Below are 19,489 nucleotides of genomic sequence, written 5' to 3' on the forward strand. Positions count from 1 at the left end.
CCTAATAAAAGCATACTGTATATGGGCTGTGTATGTTATTAATATATGTTATATACTATTTTTTCACTGGGGTCACATCAGGTCACTGCTGGAATTTAATTGGAGCCAGGCCGTTGGTATATCCCTTTTATTAAAATGTAATACACATGTAAACCCTCATTCATTTCAAGTAATTTGAACAACGTGCTTGCTCCACACACACAGGCTGGCAGTGCCTGTCTCACCTGTGTACATGACACACACAGCGAGGCTGGAGTGTGGAGTGAGGTTGGTTTCCTGTGATGGTAACGCCACCTAGTGGTAGATCGGGCTTCTCTCTCCTGTACTGTGGTGGTTTTAACTGTTTATACTGTTAACATTATATTCCATATTATATTACGGCATTTTTCAGACTCCCTTATCCAGAGCGACTTGCAATCAGTAGTTACAGGGACAGTCCCCCCCTGGAGACACTCAGGGTTAAGTGTCTTGATCAGGGACACTATGGTACTAAGTGGGGTTTGAACCTGGGTGTTCTGGTTCATAGGCGAGTGCCACTAGGCTATTACCACCCCAACATTACTTGTATTAATAGTGTAAACTGGTATTTACCGTTCTTATTCACTGACTACAAAACTTATAAACAAGTATATATATACATATATATATAAATATATATATACATTTTTTATTCTGTTAAATGTTGCCCATATTATTGCAATGATGCTTTACTTTATGGATCCTGAAATGCTCCTGGCTGATGATATCTGAGCAAAACCCAAACAGGATCACAGCAATGTGATTATTTACAATTCTTTCTTTAATTATGAGAATTGATGGTAATAGATGGTAATAAAGTTTGTTACCTGAAATGAGGTGGAATGTTTCAGTTCCAATTAAATCTGGAGGTGAATGGAGAAGTAATAAAGTGTCTATAAAATTTCTCAAGGTCCCGACCCAGATCGGCAAATTTATAAAAAGATACAATACGGCATATCGCAGTGGCGCCGTTCGAATAGTTCCTGGCAGATCTGGCACGGATGCCACTACAGTTGAAAGAACACACAAAGGGCAGCGGTTCACGGACACACAGATTTCAGAAGGACCGACCGGGTGGCAGGATCAGGATGTTCAGCTCAATGTTCACCTCACCCCCATAGGGCGGAAGGGAAGCTTCACACAACCTAAATTATGTTTTTTTGGAAGTTGATTTGAAATGATTCATTATTGATAATTACTTGAAAACACTGCATGGAGAAGAGAGAGGAATTTACCTTGGATAAACGGAACACGAAAAGTGAACTAGACAGATACGGATCAAGATAGGAGGCAGTTGGCTCATCCGTAGACAAGACCCTGAGACATGGGCGCCAAGGAAACTGGGAGAGAAGTTGGCCAGAGAGCACCTGGAGAACGGACCTTGGGCCCAACATCAGAAGAAAAGAGATAGAACAAGATAAATGGCCTCTGCTGTTAAGCCAGCAGTAGATGTAAAGTCACAAATGTGTACACGATTCTCTTTTTAATTTTCAAAAACTAACTTCAGTTGGCAACAGCAACTGTGGAAAATGATCAATTAAAATCCACTTTATTTAGCAGTAGCATGGCATGCAGTTTTTATTTTGGACTATTTGGAGGTTTGAGACCTCTTGAAGTTTATGCTTTTCAGAAGAAAATGGTCTGTTGTCCAGCAGGCCAAATCTTTCACTTTGTACATTTTACCACTAAACAAGGGGAGATTAAGTATGAAAATACAAATATATTTGTTAAATGGTGTGATTCGTCTGCACTTTACCCCATTCTTTGTATATTTAGAATATTGCACAACCATTAACAAGGTTAGCACATCCCAGCAGTTAAGACACACAAATCAAAAATGTATGCTTCTCTACAGTGGCATATATACACACCACACTTTATTAGAAATAGAACAAAAAATATTGCAAAGAAATAAGTCCGCTTCTCCAAGAAGCTTAACGTTGTATATTTGGAGAGAGGTTGAACAGAACGAGACTGTAATACAATAAAGCCACATTACTTCAAGCGAAGCGTGATGCTGCTAACAAGAGGTGAATGTGATGCTAAATAAGTAGATATTTTAAAAAAATAACAATAAACCCAGCCACACCCAATCTCCTATGGCAGAGCTCCAATCGTTCTCGGTCTTCTAAAAGACCAGAACTTTAAAATAAAACCATAAGAAACACTGCAGATAAAAAAGATGGGCCATTTGGTCCCACTCTGCTCTCCTTTTTTATTATCATGTCTTTGTAACATACAGAATCCCATTGGCTGCCATGCATGAGAGCAACACACCCCTCCCCACATGGAAAAAAAAAAATGTTCACGTTACTGTACAACTGGCATGGAGGTGCAAATCAATTTTAATGACAAAAGGCTCATCCCCATATCAAACATTCAGCAAAAAAGAGGAAAAATACTGAGCTGTCTTCATCACGTTTCTCTTTTGACTTTAAAATTCAGTTTTTTTTAAAAGGAATTCAGAGAGAAAAAGAATGCAGAAGGCAGTGGATAAAGAACAGAACAGAAGCAGGGAACAGTTAGGCACCGATTAAGCGGTTGTGCATTTTGTTTGTACAAACCATTTATACACTACCAGAAAAACAAAAAAAGTTATTCATCACATCAGCCAGCCCCCATGTACAACACAACACATCGGCATCATGAACGGCGCCCCCAGCTGGCCAGGCCGATGCGGCGCTGGGCTTGTGAAATGTTGAGGTGAGGGACGTGCTGAGGGATCGGTTTTGTACTCATTTGTCTTTTTTATCCATCTCTGTTGTCTCGTCTTTTTGAGATGCCTCAAGCTCAGGTGAAGCCTCTTCGTACCTTGCGAGAGAAAAGGAAAAATGAATCATTATGGCAGACATGGCATGCAGGCCCCTCCTCACACTTGGTTTGAAGTGGGCTGAATGTGGACGAGCACATTCTGCAGTAGTGGAGTGTGTTTAAGCGATTGTGGGGGACCCACAGAAGACCCATGATTTCAACGGTCAATCATCACCAATCACATATGACTCATGCATGAACGGGTACCGAACACAGAAGAGCCAAGGAGCCACGTCACCGGATGGGCGGAGCATCACACAGTCATTCATGGGAAGGTCACCTCGCCGTGGTGAAGGTGAACGTGATTTTTTGTTTTTTATTAGAAAAATGGCAGAAGGCAAAAGGTGGCACAACGACGAGCCAAAGCATGTTATAGAGATGAAGAGATGGGATGGGGGGGGAGTACCTGCCCTGGTACGGGCCTCACGACCCCTACATGTCGGCGGGAGTGTGGCGACGACGGCGGGGGGACGAAGGGGAGCTCTGCATGGAGTTGGCCAGGCTAGCCGGAGAGCCCGACACCGTGGGGAAGTGTGTGAGGCGAGGGGTGTGAGGCAGCACCTCGTCCGCAGACTCGTAGCTGAACGCCACGACGGGGAGGAACAGTAGGAGAAAGATGACGAAAGCCAGGAGAAGAAAGGACAGGGGAAAAGGGAGAGAAAAAGGGACCGGGCTTAAAGACCAGGAGGAGTTAGGAGACAGAAGCGGCAGCTCCCACTGAGAATGGTAGCAAAATCACACAAGAAGAAAAGTATCGAGGCGAGCAAACAGTGAGAGAAAACAAAAAGGTCTACTGATGTCATGCACAGGGTTCTTATACATTTTTACAAAAGAATTTCAGTAACCCTTCAATTACGCTAAACATTCATGAATATATGTTCATAAACTTATTAAAAACCATGACTTCAACTACAGTGTTAGTATAGATTCTATAGACCTGGATACTACGTACATTTATTTTGTGTTACAAAACTTTAAGGCCTAAAAAAAATGGCCAGAGTGGCCAGTCAATCTGTACAAGGACATCCCACATCAGACTGTTAAAGTAAATTAAAATATATTAAATAATATAGGTAAAAATGGGCACAGCCTCAGGCACCCAGGTGCTACGTGAAGGTCACAGCTCTGCTGTTGTCACGGTTACTATCAGCCAGGTCTCGGCCCTGGCAGGGAATGTGCTGGGTCTCACATGTCCGAACAGGTGGCAGGTGCCCATGGCTGCTCTGTAGTGTTATGGCTACGGCCCTGTGTGCGTGCAGCAAGAGCTTAGACGACGACATGTACGTGAACTATGTATTTATATCATTTAACAAATGATGTATTTACGAGTCATTCATAATAATGGGGCAGGGGCAATGGAGGCCTAGTGGTAAAGGAAGCGGCCTCATAATCAGAAGGTTGCCGTTTCGAATCCCGATCTTCTAAGGTGCCACAGAGCAAAGCACCGTCCCTGCTGCCCGGGCGCCTGTCATGGCTGCCCACTGCTCACTAAGGGTGATGACGAGCTTCTCTCATTTAGAAAGCATGTAGTGATGCACTATTGCGATTGAGAGGATGGTGCTGGATTACCTGAACATCTCCGTCAGCTCTCCTTTGACCAGGGCCACCAACACAGGGAAGCCCACACAGGCAGGGACAAGGTACAACAGAGCAGGCTGGGAAGAGACAGTCACAGGTCAATGGAGGAAAAATAAATTAATCCCTAGTCACAATGGAAGAAATCCGTAAATCATCAGAGTATATGTCGCCATACCATTACACCCCCAAAAAATTTAAAAGAACATCCCGAGCTCACCTGGGCATGCTTGTACATGTGCATGACAAAAATGGTGAGTCCCAGGCCAAAGATGTACGCCAGGAAGCTGGTGTAGAAGTAGGTTCTGGTGTTTTTCTTCAGACTGTGGCGGACAGAGAGAAGTAGAGAGAGAGAGAGAGAGAGAGAGAGACGGTCAGCAGACCCACGTCAGATCTCATGATGAGCAGCAAAAATCACAGCGGAAGCAGCATTACCTGACATCAAAACGCAGGAGAAGTGCAATGAAGATGCCTGAAAGAAACAAGAAACCAAACATCATTTACAATTATTATTCAAGCCTGAGAGGGAAAAAAAAAAACGAACTAAAAACTAGTAAAAATGAACTTTAAAATATATGTTACATTTTAAAAAGACTGATTAGCAAGAGAGCTGCAGCTCGCTGCTCTCCCTTCTGGGGTGTCGTTTTATGTGTATTTTATTTAGCTCTACATCTTATTGGGCGTAAAAACTATTTTTATTATATTAGTGTAGGTCTTCTTTTTCGACTATAATTAAGATACCTCTCTGGTTCAGGGATTGCACCTAATTTTGTTGTACTTAAAGATATTCAATAAAGATATTCTGATTCTAAAACTGATCATTATTGAGTCTAGAGTGAGGTGACACAGCGCCATCTAGTGGCAGGAACTGAAGTAGTAGGAAAAATAATTGAGAAACAGAACAGGAATTCAGAAAGCGGGAGAAAAATCAAACTAACTGTTTAATGAAAAAAACAATGTGGTGAATCCACATGGCAGCAAACTGACCAGGAATGACGACGTCTCCCAGACCCAGCATGGCAAAGTTACTGGCCTCCAGGCCCCTTTCCAGCAAGTCCTGGGGAAAAACCACTAGCGGGGAGGAGACGGCATTTACAATCAGGTAACCATGGTAACAGTATAATGCCTATGACCACAGCCAGACAGACAAGAACCACACCTGAGAACTGTCTCTGTTAAGAGACGTTTACTCACATTTAATTGGTGCTTCAAAAGATTTGGCGACTGTGACCATGACATTTGTGCCAAAAACCTGTTAAACCAAATGGAAAAATAAATAAATAAATAAATACATTTTCATGTAATTCAGCAGCCTTTTGATTCTCAGTCCAGGGTCCAAGCAGGTACAAACTCACCCAGAAAACATCGTAGACGAAGAGCCCCCCGAGCAGGATGCAACCAGTACTGACATTGTTGAGGTGCAGCAGCTCAACTCCATTAAGGGCGAAGGCCAAGCCAAACAGGTTGTTGGCAACCCAGTGCTGTCGATTACAAAACATAATGCTCTCAAGTAACCGACTTCTACATTACAACATTTTACTATGAATAATTTTAAGTGCCACGTTTAAGGATAGCTCACTAATTTTATAATAAATCATTTTAGGTGCCCATCATAGTCAGATTTTATAGGTCCATATTGTTCTACATTTAACAATCAGTCAGAGTTGACTACTGGCATATTTCCACATAGAATCACCCAGTGGCCAATAAAACAAACCACTCTTCCTACTGGCAAACAGAAGGATAAACTGTTTTGTTCGAAACAGTTAAAATGTGATAAAAAGGAGTTTTGTTTGTCTTACAGTTACTCATTATCTAAACCCACTTATGACCATGTAGGTGGCAATTATGGGGTGAAATAGAATACAATGCAGAAGCAGACAGTAAAAACAAACCTCCGCAAACCACAATGCACCCACATGAACCCAGGAAAAAATGCCCACCAAGGAAATTCAGTTCACAAAAGCAGCCGTACCTTTTTGAGGACGTACCAAACTCCAACCACACTGCTGATGGCCAAGCACACCAGATCCTTTGTGTCAAACTCATAGTTGACTATCTCTGCACAGAAACATGGAGAACCTCAGTAGGACATCTTATTAACAGTGGGTGTTCACATCTACAGCATTTATCAGACGCCCTTATCCAGTAGTTACAGGGACCGTCCCCCTCTGGAGACACTCAGGGTTAAGTGTCTTGCTCAGGGACACAATGGTAGTAAGGGACCTGTGACTTTGTGGTCTAGTTCATTAACTAGGCTACTACCACCTCTTCTGGGTTCAGAAACTGCTTAAAATGCAAAGTTCTGACTAAAATCAATGTTATGAACAACACACACACAAAGTCAGCCTTTTCCCCATATGGAAATAGTTTTTATATTTTTGCAATGCGCATAAAAAATATAAAAAATAATGAATTAAAACAAAGGTAAATTTTTACATCCCAAGCCTCTTTCTCAGTAATATAAATGCTCTAATGCAGTGGCAGGAAAGTGGTCCCGGCGTCACCTTCTTTGCTCTCTCCGGAGCCCTGTGTGAACAGCAGCTGGTACTGCTTTATGGCCAGGTTGTCTGGGAAAAACCTGTTCATGAAGGGGCTGAGACGGAAGAGAGAACACTGCGTGTTACAAGACGTAACATTACCACATAACCACACATACAGTAGTATATTAATTACTCCATAATCTAGCATTAAAGGTCCCCTGACATGGAAAAAAAAATCTTTTTGCTTTTATATAGGTATGTACTGTATCTGATGTCTCTTCCGCAATTCAGTCATACAATGAAACTTAAAAAGGACGTGCCATTTAGGTGTCTGTAGCTTTAAATGCAAATTAGGAGGAGAGAGGCGGGACGAGGAGGAGAGCGGCCTATAAAAGTGTGCAGGCATTGGCGGAAATGACGTTATCAACATCATTCGCCAACAACGTTTTCCAGACGTTGACGACATAAGGGGAGAAATTCCAGATCTGACTGAGCTGCCGCTCTCTGAACGGTGAAGCAGAATGACTTATTTATATAAGTGTAAATTTCTAGCCACTGCAGGACCATAGACAGGCTAGGGGACCAATTTTCATGTCATGGGACCTTTAAACCTTTTTAAAAAAATAATCTATACTGAATGGTTGTCATTATAGCAATAATAATCAGATACACAGACCAGGAGTCACAATGCTCACCTCATGGTGTGAGACAAAGCCAAAATCCCGAGCACAAAGAAGTAAATGGACAGCAGCAGGTTGATGTACTCTTGAGAAAAGATCTAAAAACAGATATTTAAAGATATAAAGATATTTATAACGCCATTTTATACTGTGCAAAAATCAGTGTTAACTGCAGAGAAAAAAACTATCAATTGAATAAACAAAAGGGTTATGGTCGCATAGGAACGCCTCAGCGTAGTGAGGAAGTGAAACAGACGATGCTTTGCAGATATAACCCCACCTGCCCATCCTAAACCATGCACCAATCACCAGTAGAACATTTCATTACCTGGCTGATCCCAAACATTCCTGCAGGAGCAAGACGAACCGCTCCCTTAAACAAATCATTTCACGGCATGGATCGTTTTTCAGTGGAGAGTATAATTTACTTGAATACGAAAGATCACAACGTCATATACAAATGTAATACACAATATATTCACAAAGGCGCAAAACGGTTCCACTGCTATGTTTGTCTTGTGCGCATCCAGTCTCTTCTCAGCTTTCACTCTCGACTGAAGACACAAATTATCAGAAGCCCACAGACAGGAAAGGAAGCGGCGTGCCGATGCTGGACTGATGCTACATGAGCGGTCAAGAAACCCTTGATAGAAACACGAGTCAGTTTAACACCATATCGCAGGACGCGCTGCAGGAAGTGACACGTTAACACGGTGGCTTTCATTTCTCTTTACCTTAAAGAACAGATAGAGGCCGAAGAGCGTACAGCTGGCGATGATGGGAAAGCGCGCCGCGTCCCTGCTGGTGATGGTCTCTGGCATGTCAGAAGAATTCTGCAGTACGGAGGGGAATAAAGATTGAAATGGATCTAACCAGGGTTCTTAGACAGGAATTTCCTGGGGGAAAAAAATAATACATTTAACTACATGTTCTGTGCAAAAAAAAAAAATTAAAAAAAAAATAAATAAACCTTTCTCATGCAGCATAGTTATGGGAATTAATGTACTTCATGTTATACATTCACGTGTCAGATTTTAGTGACTTTTCCTGAATGCATTTATTCTGTATTGTAAAACTTTATGGCCTGGAAAATTCTCTTTTTCAGGTTTTTTAATGATGAAGTAACACCTACCGGCCAAACTAAAGCAAATATAGTCAGGCATTCTACTACTACCTTAGAACATTTTATTCCTGTGTGATTGAGGGAGGAAATAAACATATATATATATATATATATATATATTATATATATATACACACACACACACATAATATAATTTGTTACAGAGAACCTATTAGAGTGATTTTTTAATAACTGACTATTCTCAGCTGAGTGCAGTGAAATAAGAGATGGCACTCCGAGGAATTCTCCAGGAAACAGGTCACAGTGATGCTCTGTGCTCCATTCTGGCGCCGACGGCAGTTTTTATGCATGATGTAAAGTAAATTTATAGGATACTGTAATATAAAGCTAGACAAGTTGCATCCTAAAAAAGATTTATTTGAGTCAGCACATGTCGTTTTTCAGATCCAGTTCTACATTTTAATCCCCACAAGTAGTAAAATGTTGCATTTCTGTCACACACCTGGCAGGACAGGCGAACAGTCAGAACAGAGCATCAGTCGACCTTGACCCACACAGGCCACAATTCAGAGAACCGGACGGTTCCGCTGATTTATGTGGGACCTGGACTGGCCTGTAGCTTTACTGATCAAGGCAAGAAAAGGTGTGAAACCGAAATTCTGCCCGCACTTACGCATCAAGATCTTGGAAAGTGTTGCCAGATACCCGATCATTCGGGTATAAAATATCTTCCATAAATAAACACAAAGGGCCGAATCTCTCTGATAAGTATTTCACTCCCAAGAGCACTTGCAGTGGCACGCCTAAACTAAAAATGGGTTCCTATTCTCAACAAGCCTTTTGTCCAAAATATCATCTTCAAACAGGCGCCCAATCTGGCAACACGTCCAGCGGCCCGCTACTCCAACAAACCCTGGACAGAAGCGGCTCGAAACGACGCCTGTACGCGGCAGCCAGACCCGGTCACGTCCTACCATGAATTATATATATTGCGGCCCCTGTTCCCAAATTCGGACGGGGATGGGGATGGAGACAACGCGACGCGCTCCGCGGTCTCGGGTCCTACCTTGCTCTTCGAGCAGCTGACGGAGCGCAGGGCCCCGAAGAAGATGGGCAGAAGGGCCATGAAGACCAGGCTGCCGTACGCCAGCGCGGTGCCCTCGGGGGTCGCCACGAACTTGGCCACGGTGGCGTTCACGACGTCGGTTCCGTTGGTGTCGATGGCGTTCGGGGGGTCGAGAGCCTGCGGAGCCCCGTCGCTCGGCGGGGACGATCCTTGGTCCACATCGGCCATTGCGCGCTGTCACGGTGCGTCCTGGAGCGACGAGAGTTTGCGGGCTGTCGGTGCGTTCTGCTGGTCGGAACTACCTGTTTGTCATAAGGCCACGTTTCCCTAACTCTCCCCGGGAACTGCCATCTTCGTCGGGGGCCGACAAGCCGACTCTTTAAAGCCCGACTGCGCCGCCTGCCGGTGCGGAGTCACGTTGAGAAAAATGAAAGACGACAAGACGAGGGCATTTTACACAGGCGTGCTGTTTCAGATTTATAAAAGTGTACAGTTGCACAGAAAAATGTGAATATATGGCATCAAAATGTGTTGTCCATCTGCTTCGGTGCACAGTAAATCACCAGATACACCAACAAACAAGTCATGTTCTGACCAGATGGGATTTAGGTGTGGGACCATCTTCAAAACAGCAGTGACATTGATGTGGGACGTTACATAAATATTTGCAGGAGATTTTATTTATGTGTGTGTGTGTGTGTGTGTGTGTGTGTTGCTGATTCTTACACGTCAGTGTCAGTGCCCCACCCCATTTATTTTTCACCTTACGAAGGTCCAAATGATAGCTGTGATACACAGCAAATACAAAACTGTGTTTAACCAGTCACTTTGGAGAACAGTAGTGTGTGGGGACGGCCCCTTGACTATTAAAGAGATTTAAACCAGCACCAAGTCCACTTCCTTACCCGCTAGGCGACGAATTCAAGCCGTGTAGTGAAAGTGAAGTGATCGTCATTGTGAAATGATGCCTTGACTGGGATCCAAACCTTCTGAATATGGGTCTGTTTCCAAACGCGCTAGGCCACCACTGCCCCGGTGCAGTAGCGTTAAGTTACTGACTGGTCAAACCAAATATCATCAAATATATGCACAGGGTCAAAGTTCATACCCTGCGATTGAACACAACTATGGGGTCATCTGCTGGAAAGGCCTCATATGTACCAGTGAGTAAAAGAACACTCAAAAGAAATCTGGAAATGTTTAAATAGAAATTTGTATTTACATCAATATTAACATCAAGAAACAAGGAAAAAATGCAACTGTAATTTACATCCCAAAGTTAGAAATGTTTACCCAGATGACTTTTTTTTTCTCACCAGCAGAATGCAGGTTAACCAGAACTGGAGAAGAACACAGAGAAAACAGCTGAATGTGCCACATGATTTTCAGCTCTTGTACACAGTATTCACTAGAACAGCAAACACGTTTGAAGTAAAAGCGGCTGAATGCCTTAGTAAATTCAGATCTCTATTTTTCATATTTAAACCACTGCATTTCAATTTAAAACATTCGGCCGAGCCCCAAAACTGACCAAAAAAAAAAAAAAAAAAAAAAAAAACACCCTCCTAAACTAATAGCATTTGAATGAAGTACAGAACATGTCTCGCTTTTTTCTTCACTCTAAGTATCTGAATACATCCCACATCTCTGATTTCAGCACCTGAAATGGAGAACAAAAAAAATCTTTGGATTTGCACAAGCCTCCTAAAGTAGATTTCTATGGGGGACGACGACGACCAAAAAAAAAAAAAAAAAAAAAAACATGATAAAGACTAAAATTAAATAAGGCCCTAAATAAGTCTAAAAAAGAAACACGTTCCTATATAAACTTCACTTCAATCGTAGCTACTAAAGCAAAAAAAGAAGGAAACAACTGGAATGGTAAATCATAGAATACTCTGCAATATCCATCAAATTGTGAACTGATTTCACTGATCTTCAAAAAGCAGAATATGCTCCGCTTGAATATATTCATTTTCTTTAGGCAAATTGAGAGAAACGTTTGTGAAACCTTCCTCTGTGGAAAGTGTCCATGGTTTAAATTTCCAAAAAAAATATATATATTTTTTAAAAAGTGCTTAAAGAACAAACATGGCGGTTTTTTGAGATTAAAAACACCCCCCACCTGCTCTAGTTATTAAATATTGAAAATAAAAAAGCTGTATTGACCTACAGCACAGAACAAGGAAAGTTGAATATTAAGCTATTACCATTGTGCAAAAAAACAGTATATGACCTACAAAAAGCATATATAATACACTTTAAGCATATGTACAATTAATATTCACAGATGAAATGAAAACTTAGACCATGACGTTACTAATCTAATACTGCAGTACCTTTGTTTTCGAATAGATGGTCCTCAATGTAATGCACAGATGATGAAGCCAGGGGAAGGATTATTGCTTAAATCTGCATAAATACATGAAACTCCATGCTTGCTGTACACCTATGATACCCCCGAGACAGGAAGGGGGTGAAAAAAAAAGTCTGTATGACTGAAGGCTAAAATGACCAGTAAATATTGCAACAATGCTTTTTGCCAGCCAGCCTTAACAGTAAAGTGCAATCCACCGCCAAAGTCATTGTGTTGTGTTGTACCACAGCCCATTGCAGGGTCCGCACAGCGTAGAAATACATTCAAAAGAAAATGCTGTCACTGCGGCCATTAAAGTATGTTCTGCTCCGACTGTTTGGTCCAGCGCGTCAGGGACTCACCGCCACAAAAAAAAAAAAAACATCAACACAACACAAGAGCGTGGAGGATCATGGAGACAGGTTGGGAAATTGTACACATGTTTGGATTTCAGTCACTGCTATGTGTGTCACAGTGTGTCCCATTCACAAACAGGTTGTGTGTGTGTCTTCTTTTGTTGATCTCACAGGGCCACACACAAGCACACACACAGAACTCGTCTTCTTGGGGTTCACAGTGTCTCCATTTCACAGCAGCTCAACTTCTCCATTCAGCAATATTTCTAAGAGAGTGGAGGTGGCAGATTAGGTTCAAGTTGGTGATTAGAATCACAATTAAAATATAGATATCTATCAATCCCAATCCCTTATGAGAAAAATAAAATTTTCTAAATTAAAACGTCATGAAGTAAAAATGCATACTATTAACATACTACAAATTAAATATATAATAGCTGGAGATTATCTAAAAACAACATTCCTATAAATAATTGTATATTGATTATAATAAAGCATTTATTACCATGCTACGATACCTGAGGCACAGTTGTAAACAGTCACATATTACACAAAAAAAAACATCTGAACCTAAAACATTTAACATGGGTGGATGAGAATTTATGTCCTATGTGTGTCCCTTCACCAATGTCCAATGACGGTCAAACCACAGTACATTGGAATATATTTGCAGATCTATTTTCTACTGAAATAAATACATTCACTTTAAAGGGGTCGTCATCCAGTGATGTTTATTTGATTAATGGATATGACATAACTATGATATTGATCAATATTAAGTGATAAACTATATGATGAGTTTCAAGGCATCATTAGATAGTTGCTTACCTGATCAGAGCCCATGGGCATCCTCCCAATCACCATGGGGTTCATGTTCATTTGGCCAGGCATCTGCCCCATGTGACCAGCACCGGTGTTACCCGCCATGCCCCCATTCATCATCATGCCACCGTACTGCCCCCCTGCCCCCTGCTGCCCAAACTGCTGCTGCCCGTAGGAGCTGTAGTAGGAGAGAAACGCCAATCAGGCAGGGTACATGGACAGGTAGATGTTTTTGATTAAAGAAGGTGAGGATTCTGTTCTGGTTGACTCATGTCTGTGTGGAATGAAGGACACAATCAACTTTATTCCACTTAAGGTAATTTAAGACCGTGAAGATGACTGTGCAACCTGCCATACACACGTACCTATTACGGCCCATGCCTCCCTGTGGCCATCCTTTCATGTCAGCTGTCTGGTACATGTGGCTACCCTGTGGCTGCTGTTGCATCATGGGATTCTGTGGAGGGCCGAGGCGACCAGACATCATGGGGTTGGGGGGGCTGCCTCCTGATGGGGCAAACGAGGGGTCGCCCTGCTGTCCCATTCCTGGAGGTATACCATGACTAGTCATTCCACCAGATTATGCTTGCACACTAAGTCCTAGTAAAAACTTAAAAGAACTCATTTGGATATTCGGGCACTGGCAGCCCGTAATCGGAAGGTTGTGGGTTTGAATCCCGAACTGCCAAGGTGCCACTGAGCAAAGCACCGTCCCCACACACTGCTCCCCGGGCGCCTGTCATGGCTGCCCACTGCTCACCAAGGGTGATGGTTAAAAGCAGAGGACACATTTAAGTAAAAAAATCACTTCATTTTCACTTAAAAATGGTGCACAATGGGTCAATTTTATCAGCATTCACAACGTAGAGTACCTCTACTGCACTCCATTTAACATCCCCAAATTTTAATAAAACACTTTGAATACAGTAGCAGCAAACATCCTGTATATATAGTATAATATACTACAGTGTATATATATTTTAATACAGTACACAAACTAGTATTTAGGCAGGGACATCTCTACATTAGATAGATGTCGCTGGTGAGCAATGCACAATTATCAGTAATTCAATTCTGTGCATATTACATGACAGCATTCTAAATATATTCCAACTCTATTGGCACTTCTTGTGGGGTCACTGCCTGTTGTAAGAAATGAAACATTCCACACCCTTTCAATAAAGAGCTGTGATAAGGCACACTTGTGATTTAATTAATGAGCTGCACTTCTATTAGGATTCACTAATCAAGTAGGGGAGTGTATTGGCAAGGATATCACAATATATTGTGATACTGTACATATTGCCATATTCCACAGTTCACTGAAAATGTAAAAACAAAGCTGAAATACAAGATGCTGTGATCAGCCTGTCATGCTTTGCAGCTCCACTCTGCCTGAAATGTCAAGCAAATACCCAGCTGTACAGCGCCATCTACAGGAGTGGAGGTTGTCATCGAACGCTGATTCTCATTTCTGCTGACCTCACTAAAGAAAACGCTCAACAGCACCACCCGGTAGACTACATTTGTAAACAAAAATATTGATATTTGATGTCCCTGTATCAATGCAATATCACCACCTAAAATATTGTGAAATATTGCTGGATCGATATTTCCTAACATCCCTATAAGCCAGTAGTTTGCATATTTGTGTTTTTTGCATCACACCAGGCTTTCTACAATAGTTCTGAAGTCCTCTTGAATACAAGATGTTCATTGCCATACAATTTCAACAAATGCTATTTTTCATAACCACATCTGAATGTAATGCATGTTAAATGGTCATCTCTTTCTCACCATAGCTTCCTCCATAGCCAAACTGCTGCTGGCCAGGCTGACCCATGGGAGGACCGCCCATGGTCGTGTCCATGCCAGCAGGAGCGGTAACATTTGGTGGTGGGCTGAAACCCCCAGCTGCCGTCTGTTGTTGCTGCTGCATCATCATCATCATCCTTTGTCGCCGCATCTGGATGTTGACCATATCCCGGCTGCGCTGAGCCATCATCTGAGCATTGAGAAATCCAGCCTGCAATTTGGCAGAAGCAAACTGGCTTCACTCTCATCATCCATATCCTCATAAATGCCGACATCTACATTTATATTCATATAAAATCAGTCATGTATAATCCTACAGGCAAATGGCTTGTTTAAGTACACAGGATGTGCTGGCATACCTGACCCCCCATGCCTGGCTGCATTCCACTAGGCCTCATCCCCTGTCCCCCACCACCAGGGGCATCCATCTTCATGGCCATGCCCTGTCGAGTTTGGCTCATAAACTGTGGATGCAGGTAAAGAACATTGAAATGCTACTGGAGAAGGGAGTGACCATTACCAACTCTACAAGAGCAATTCTCCAATATCTTCTGGACAAAACATTCTATTGGAAGGCCAACAATCAATTGTGTCTACATGTATACAGTATTGCTTTGTCATGTTATAATCAGTGATCGAGGATCACATGGTTTATGTGATCATTGCTAAGTGGTGAGTAAGAGTATGTGTTTCTACCTGTTGGCCCTGTATCCTCTGTTGCAGCTGGAGCCTCATGGGCTTGGCGTTGCTCATCATTCGTGGTCTCATCATGTTGGCACGAGGGTGGCCCATGCTGCCCATTGGGCCCATGCTTCCAATACCACCCATGCTGGGGAAGCCGCCCTGCTGACCCATCTGGTTCATCATGGGGCCATAGCCCCCTGGAGGTGGCTGAGCCTGCATGGGGCTGCCCCCATAGCCGGAGGGCATACCCATAGAGGGTGGACCTGGGTAGCCCTGTCCATACATTGGCTTCTGCTCCATAACCATGGAAGGGTCTTGTCCTGGGAATGGCTCTGACTGGGGTTCTCCCCCCTGACCCTGAGAAAGAAAAATCACTATTACTCAAGGTAAGACAAGAAGTGATGTTTAATGCTCAAATTCAACAGAATAAAAACAGTGGATGCTTTGCCCTGATGGTGTAATATGACTGACTAATTAAATGTTGGTACAATAAAATAAAGTGAACCTGTGTTATCCAGCGAGATTGAAACCGCCTAAGGTACAATCAGACTGAAGCAGGTCTGGACTTAACCCACCTTAAATTTACTATGAAGCTGTTACTTCACATGGAAACCCTTCATTAAATATTTTATGCTCTGATGTATATGATAATTATCATATTTGTATTATAATTTTACCCTCTGTACGATCAATAATTCCAAAAACCTTGTAATGTACAATAATTTTATTCCCTTGTTTTATATTATGTTATAGCACAACACTGTAGAAATCTCTGGTTTCATCTGGCTGTGCAGACTTTTATTGGCTTGGTAATGTGCAGTCCTCTCACTTGCCTTTAGAGCCAGTGCAACACATTGGTGTCAAACTCGTCATTTTGCCCGCAAGTCGATCATTTAATATAGAGCTATTATAATGGCCCGACGATATGAAGCACCAATTACACACAAACTAAAAACTGTTTTTTTTTCCTTTTAGAAACTATACAAACTATAATATGCAGTCTATGATAATGTCTCATTGAAGCATATTTTCTGAGCAACAGCAGTTTGGAAATTGTGTGTACAATAAGTTCTCAAAATAAGATCATTTTAAGATTCTGGTACTTCAACATTTAGGATCTGGCAACACTGGATTGGGGGGTTTCTTTGTGTGTGAATGAGTGAGCACGGATATGAGCATGCTGTACTAACCTGGCTGATGAGGTCTGGGATGCCCAGCGCCCGGTCAATCTCCTCCAGCGCAATGACATCAGTGTTGAGCAGCGAGTCCAGCTGATCCAGCAGGGCCCTCTCATCGCTCTGTCCCTCGCTGGTGGATGGAGGAACCAGTAAATCATCCAGAGCATTACCAAACTGACGCCTGGGTGCCAAACACACAGTAAAAGGGTCGGTTGGCAAGACTAATACTACACTACAATAAGGCGAAACAAGCAAAATGTGCAATTACCTGCTGTTCTCCATTCCCATCATGCTGTCCGGCCATGAGGGGGACTGGCTGGATGGACACTGCTGGCTAAATGGACTCATCCCCATATTCATATCAGTGGGTCCTGCCGCACAACATGAAAGGTATAAAGCACACACATACACAACAAACTGAACAGGGTTATCAACATCTAATACAATGATATTTTAACAATTCAATACATCTACTCTGAAAAGGAGACAGAACTCTGAGAAACCCTTCAATAGACATTTATATTTCACTAGCAAGCTGTCCACCTCTACCATAGGGGACAATGAAATGCACAGATCTGACATTCTTTATTAAAACATTTTGTATTTCATAAAAAAAACTATTTAATAGCCTCCATTTCAATACAGAGTCAGTTGGGATTGACAATTTTGAAGAATCCAATGCAAGAAACATATTTTGTATTTTTGTAACTAGTCACTTGGTCACTTTGCTACTTGTTTGCTATTTTTTTGCAGCATCCAAACTGGTAGTGAATATTTTTCTGATTGTAGTCACAAAGGTATGTACCCATGTCCATTAGCTGCTGCTGGAGCATGGAGCGGCCGCCTGGCACACTGTTGGACCGGTTCACCATGGGCCCTCCAAACATGCCTTTGGAGCTGTAGTCCATCCCTGGACGGCCCATAGTTGGATGCCCGGATGAGCCAACAGGACTGGCGCTGGAACGAGGCATCCAGTCTCCTGATCGCTGATGAACAGGCGTCCCCCGGCTCATCATTCCTGCGGGCAGGCAAGCATTGACATGGTACTTTACAGTTCATGATGGGTCAGGTATGGGAAGGTTGGGAAATTTTAGGAAAACCACTGAGTCACCAGGATTAAAAGAAGGGGTCTCATATTCATATTCTTTCTATGCGCCAGTAAGAAAGAAAACTTTGCTTGTGGGTGGTTTGAGCAAAAAAACATGAGCATGAAAAACAACTGTACACCATCCTGACCTGAGAGCCCAGATTCTCACACTCATTAATTACTCAAGTACTTAGGGTTCGGCTTATACACAGGCTTTCTTGCACTAAGACTGGCTTCAGCTACTGAAACTGGGAGTGTGAGTGGGAAGATGATGGGAGAAACAATAATATTGTGTTAGATTTTTAGGTGTTATATGTTTTATACAGCATCACAAAACCATTTCGCTTTAAGGTGAGAGACAAAAAAGGAGCACTTGGACACACACCCATATTGCCTCCCAGCATCGCCTGTCCATCTGTGCTCTCCTGTTTGACGGGCATAGGACAGGGGACACCGCGTCTGGCTGCAGGCCCTGTCCCCCCTGCCAACTTCCCATCCAATGAGAGGGCCCTCTGAAAAGGAACCCTGGACCCAGCGCCCTGTCCTGGACTCCTTACGCCTGCAGAATGGAAGGGGTCAGTGTAATAATCAGAAGCAAGCTGATTCAAAGAGAATTCACAGTGTGAAATGTCACATCTTGAATTTTTTTCAATCCCATGTTGTTCGATGATAGTGTGATAGTCATATTAGTGTAAGCTCGACATAATCTGGTTAAGATCTAAAATATGACAATAGTGTAAATAGTGGAACTAATATTCTCAAATTAAATTAATGAGGTGTTACACAAAAGAAAAAAGAAAAAGAAAAAAACAAGTGTGGCTTTGCTAGTGCAATGTCAACGGGCTAAACGGGAAAGTTAGTGAGATCTGACACTGATTTTATCTGCAAAAGTAGCTCGGCTAAACTCAATCCGAAACTGAAGCATGACTGGAACTTTATGAAGTCTTCCTGGGCAGGCATAATTCTAATCTGATTATGGATTGAAACAAACAGGATCTGTTCCAACAGGACCAGTGCTGTGAATGGGTCATTACCGGTGTCATCTGGGAAACTCTGGGCCTTGTTTCCCCTATCGTTGGCTCCACTTCCCTGATCTGGGTGAAATTCAGTACCAGAATTCTTCAGACCTCCCAGGATTGTGTCCAGCTGCAAAAAAAACAGCAACTGGGTAGTGAGTTTAGTGCTTTTGTGACACTGCCATTATCTTACATTTTAATTCCTTCCCCTCATTATTCAACTTCTCGTGTTGGGTGGTATATAAAATAAAGCTCTGGAAAATAACTGTTTTTAGAAAAAAAAAAATCACAATGTGAATGCAGAAAAATTCTGAATCAGTGCAGCAACAATGGTTACAAAATCAAAATTAACCATTATGGGTCAGTTTCCCAATCATGACGTTAAAGAGAACGGGAACCTAATGAGACATAACTATTTTGTCTGAATAACATTATGGCTTAAGCAAAGTGTGTAAAAC

The 19,489-nt window shown here is 42.3% G+C and overlaps 2 protein-coding genes across 8 annotated transcripts in view; both read right to left on the bottom strand.

The window, feature by feature from the left end:
• Window positions 1–1,858: 1,858 nt before the first annotated feature.
• On the bottom strand, window positions 1,859–10,098 carry hm13 (histocompatibility (minor) 13). 2 transcript variants are annotated; one of them, XM_028994831.1, is made up of 13 exons: window positions 9,718–10,098; window positions 8,302–8,400; window positions 7,583–7,665; window positions 6,912–7,000; window positions 6,380–6,465; window positions 5,760–5,885; window positions 5,599–5,656; window positions 5,392–5,475; window positions 4,840–4,876; window positions 4,625–4,727; window positions 4,399–4,484; window positions 3,236–3,409; window positions 1,859–2,829 (listed from the first exon to the last, which is right to left on the bottom strand). In XM_028994831.1, the coding sequence occupies exons 1-12, from the start codon at window positions 9,943–9,945 to the stop codon at window positions 3,262–3,264; spliced, it is 1,227 nt and encodes a 408-aa protein (XP_028850664.1). In that variant the 5' UTR covers window positions 9,946–10,098; the 3' UTR covers window positions 1,859–2,829; window positions 3,236–3,261. The 2 variants fall into 2 exon arrangements, with proteins under 2 accessions (XP_028850664.1, XP_028850665.1); XM_028994832.1 differs by lacking the exon at window positions 3,236–3,409 and having other exon boundaries at window positions 9,718–9,945.
• A 1,155-nt stretch (window positions 10,099–11,253) lies between these two features.
• The window catches only part of LOC114798208 (nuclear receptor coactivator 3-like), a 49,879-nt gene continuing 41,643 nt past the window's right edge, over window positions 11,254–19,489 (bottom strand). For 3 of the 6 annotated variants that reach the window (XM_028993708.1, XM_028993709.1, XM_028993710.1), the window contains exons 13-23: window positions 19,050–19,161; window positions 18,401–18,574; window positions 17,734–17,946; window positions 17,197–17,299; window positions 16,941–17,109; window positions 15,763–16,107; window positions 15,426–15,530; window positions 15,049–15,277; window positions 13,617–13,797; window positions 13,258–13,429; window positions 11,254–12,695 (exon numbers count right to left, since the gene is read on the bottom strand). In XM_028993708.1, the coding sequence (XP_028849541.1) occupies window positions 12,684–12,695; window positions 13,258–13,429; window positions 13,617–13,797; window positions 15,049–15,277; window positions 15,426–15,530; window positions 15,763–16,107; window positions 16,941–17,109; window positions 17,197–17,299; window positions 17,734–17,946; window positions 18,401–18,574; window positions 19,050–19,161 (1,815 nt within the window). In that variant the 3' untranslated portion in view covers window positions 11,254–12,683. Of the gene's footprint in view, window positions 12,696–13,257; window positions 13,526–13,616; window positions 13,798–15,048; window positions 15,278–15,425; window positions 15,531–15,762; window positions 16,108–16,940; window positions 17,110–17,196; window positions 17,300–17,733; window positions 17,947–18,400; window positions 18,575–19,049; window positions 19,162–19,489 lie in introns of those variants that run through there. The other 3 variants (XR_003751031.1, XM_028993711.1, XM_028993712.1) reach the window with 3 other exon arrangements.

This window comes from Denticeps clupeoides, chromosome 10, assembly GCF_900700375.1.
Source record: "Denticeps clupeoides chromosome 10, fDenClu1.1, whole genome shotgun sequence".
Lineage (NCBI taxonomy): Eukaryota > Metazoa > Chordata > Actinopteri > Clupeiformes > Denticipitidae > Denticeps > Denticeps clupeoides.